The sequence below is a fragment of the Propithecus coquereli genome, unplaced genomic scaffold, assembly GCF_000956105.1.
Source record: "Propithecus coquereli isolate 6110/MARCELLA unplaced genomic scaffold, Pcoq_1.0 Scaffold1, whole genome shotgun sequence".
Lineage (NCBI taxonomy): Eukaryota > Metazoa > Chordata > Mammalia > Primates > Indriidae > Propithecus > Propithecus coquereli.
Window position 1 is genome coordinate 20,925,498 of NW_012133857.1, and position 2,358 is coordinate 20,927,855.

Consider the following 2,358-nt stretch of genomic DNA (forward strand, 5'->3'; position numbering starts at 1 on the left):
TTATTTCTTTCTTTAAAAGGGGAAGTGCAGCTAAGTATACTTTCAACAAGAGCTTAGAGAACAGTTTCCAAAAGAACCTGGGGAAACTGAAGTCCAACCTGGAGAATTTTTAAGCATAATTTAATTCTGTAATAATAATACTCACAGCAGCATTTAGTATTTACTGAATGCTTAATTCTTGGTGCAATATGATACACTTAACTGGTTTTTTCTCACTGACTTCTCACAATGACCCTTTAAGGCAGTTGTTATTTATTAATATTATTAGTACTAGTGTCAATAGTAATGGTATTCTCCTCATTTTACAGAGGAGGAAACTGAGGCTTACAGAGTTTAAGAAACTTGATGAAGACCTCACAGATAGTCAGTGGTAGAGGTGGGGCTTATAGCTATGTCATTCATTTCCTTATCTCAGTTTTATACTCCATGGGGGGATATTGTCTGTAATAGTGATTATCAATTTCTAAATCAAATAAAATGGACTCAAATGCCTCCCTTTCAACTCTCACCAAAGTCAGACCAGTAAGGGTGAAAAAGTGACAGGGAGTTGTAAATCCTGTGTTCTGGGCTCAATTCTTTTTAATGATTACAAACTGCAAATCTGCAAATCACTTTACCTCTTTGTGAGCTTTGAAATCTCTATCTATAAAATGGGACAAACATCCTTTCTTTGTTCACAGGGTTGTTTTTGTATTGATAAGAGAAAAGAAAACATTTTACAAATGGAACAGATTAATTAAAAGACAAAATTAAGCTAAGAAAACTTAAAATGCATATGGAGTTTCCAAAATAGAGTGATAATGGGATGCTATTTTATTTCCACATAGGTTACCATAAAGTAAAAACATGGGGTACTATAGCAATTTGAAATAATGGAGTAAACAGAATAATAGGTTCCAGAAAATAATGTATGTATCAGAATTCTAAATATATTTCAAAACCCACCACCCTTTTCATTATTGAATGATAATTCTCTGGACTTAAGATCGAGACATGAATATAACTGCTGATTTGTCTTAATGAGAACATTTCTCACTATTTTCACTAGCTATCAGTCTTAATGCATGATTCTTTCTTACCATGAATAGGTACTGTCTGCTTTATTTGGTGACTATTTTCTTTATCTCCTTGCTCCTCAAAGTCAGATATCAGCAAGGCTGACATTCCTGCACTGTTAACACACTTCTGTGCTGTGGACTGCTGGCATGACCGGTTGTTTTTGGATCCAATGGGTCTAATTGTCTGTAAGGAAAAGGAATTAATTTGTGCATTTAAATATATAGGAACTGCATTTATTTCCTGTAGAAACTACAAACTACATAGGAAAAGTAATATTTGGACATATAAAGGGTGAGAAAAAAAACTACAGGAAACATGATTAAAAAGTGATGGAAAAGGAAATTAATGTGAGAAATTAGAAATAGAAGGAAAAAAATAATGAGATAAAATAGAAGACAAAAAAGTTTCCTAGACACATAAATGAACATGTGTTTATTTGCTACACTCCATTTTTAGTAGGTAGAAGCTGATTTAAAAATCACTATGTATGTCAGAAATTCAGAAGAAATTAAAAATAAAAAACATAAAATTTGAGAATCTGTTCATTGTAAGGTATCTCGTCATGATCCAACTCCTTTTTTGAAGAAGATGGCAAAATGTGCTCGCATTTATTTCCCTATAAGTTCTGTGAACATATTTATGAACATAATTAACATTTACATAATTAATGTAAATGTTAATTATGTTGACATGACAAAAAGGAAACAGTTTTGATGTCTTTTAAAATCCAGAATTTCTGATCCAAATTTATTCAAGCCTTCTGCTTTTGGCATGCAGTGTCTGTCTGTCTCACTGTCTCTCTCCCTTCCTCCGCTCTACAAGGGGAAGAAACCCTTCCCTTACCATGTCGCTGATACTTAGATAAGCTCATCAAACCTTGTGCCTACCTCACTGGATATCCTCATGTTATTTCTTCTGCCAGAGAGTGGAGGTGGTCCAAGAACTTTGGATCCAAAGGCAATATGACAAACATCTTGATTTTTACTGTTCCGTACACTACCTGTTCCTCTGTTAATGAACTGATCTGTTTTGTTAAAGGAAGGTAATAACAGTCCATTAATGGGCATAATGACAAACACCATGTTGCAATATTTCTGCAAGTGCAGTCCAGGTGCTGTATGATCCAAATCACATCTCCCAACCCTCAGCACTATTAAAAAATGCAGATACTAGAATCCAGCATCAGAGGTATCAGAACTATAGAACTAGAATCTTGAATGAGGGTTCAGAATACTTTTAACAAGTTTCCCCAAGTAATTTTTATACTTAACCATCATTTGAAAATCATTACCACAAATA

General features: G+C 33.8%; 1 protein-coding gene across 1 annotated transcript in view; it reads right to left on the reverse strand.

Annotated features, from left to right (window-relative positions):
- Positions 1-2,358, reverse strand: part of LOC105814772 (chromosome unknown open reading frame, human C3orf67) — a 331,823-nt gene that overhangs the window by 121,209 nt on the left and 208,256 nt on the right. The window contains exons 8-9 of the mRNA XM_012649895.1: positions 1,947-2,083; positions 1,080-1,242 (exon numbers count right to left, since the gene is read on the reverse strand). Coding sequence (XP_012505349.1) covers positions 1,080-1,242; positions 1,947-2,083 — 300 coding nt within the window. The remainder of the gene's footprint in view (positions 1-1,079; positions 1,243-1,946; positions 2,084-2,358) is intronic.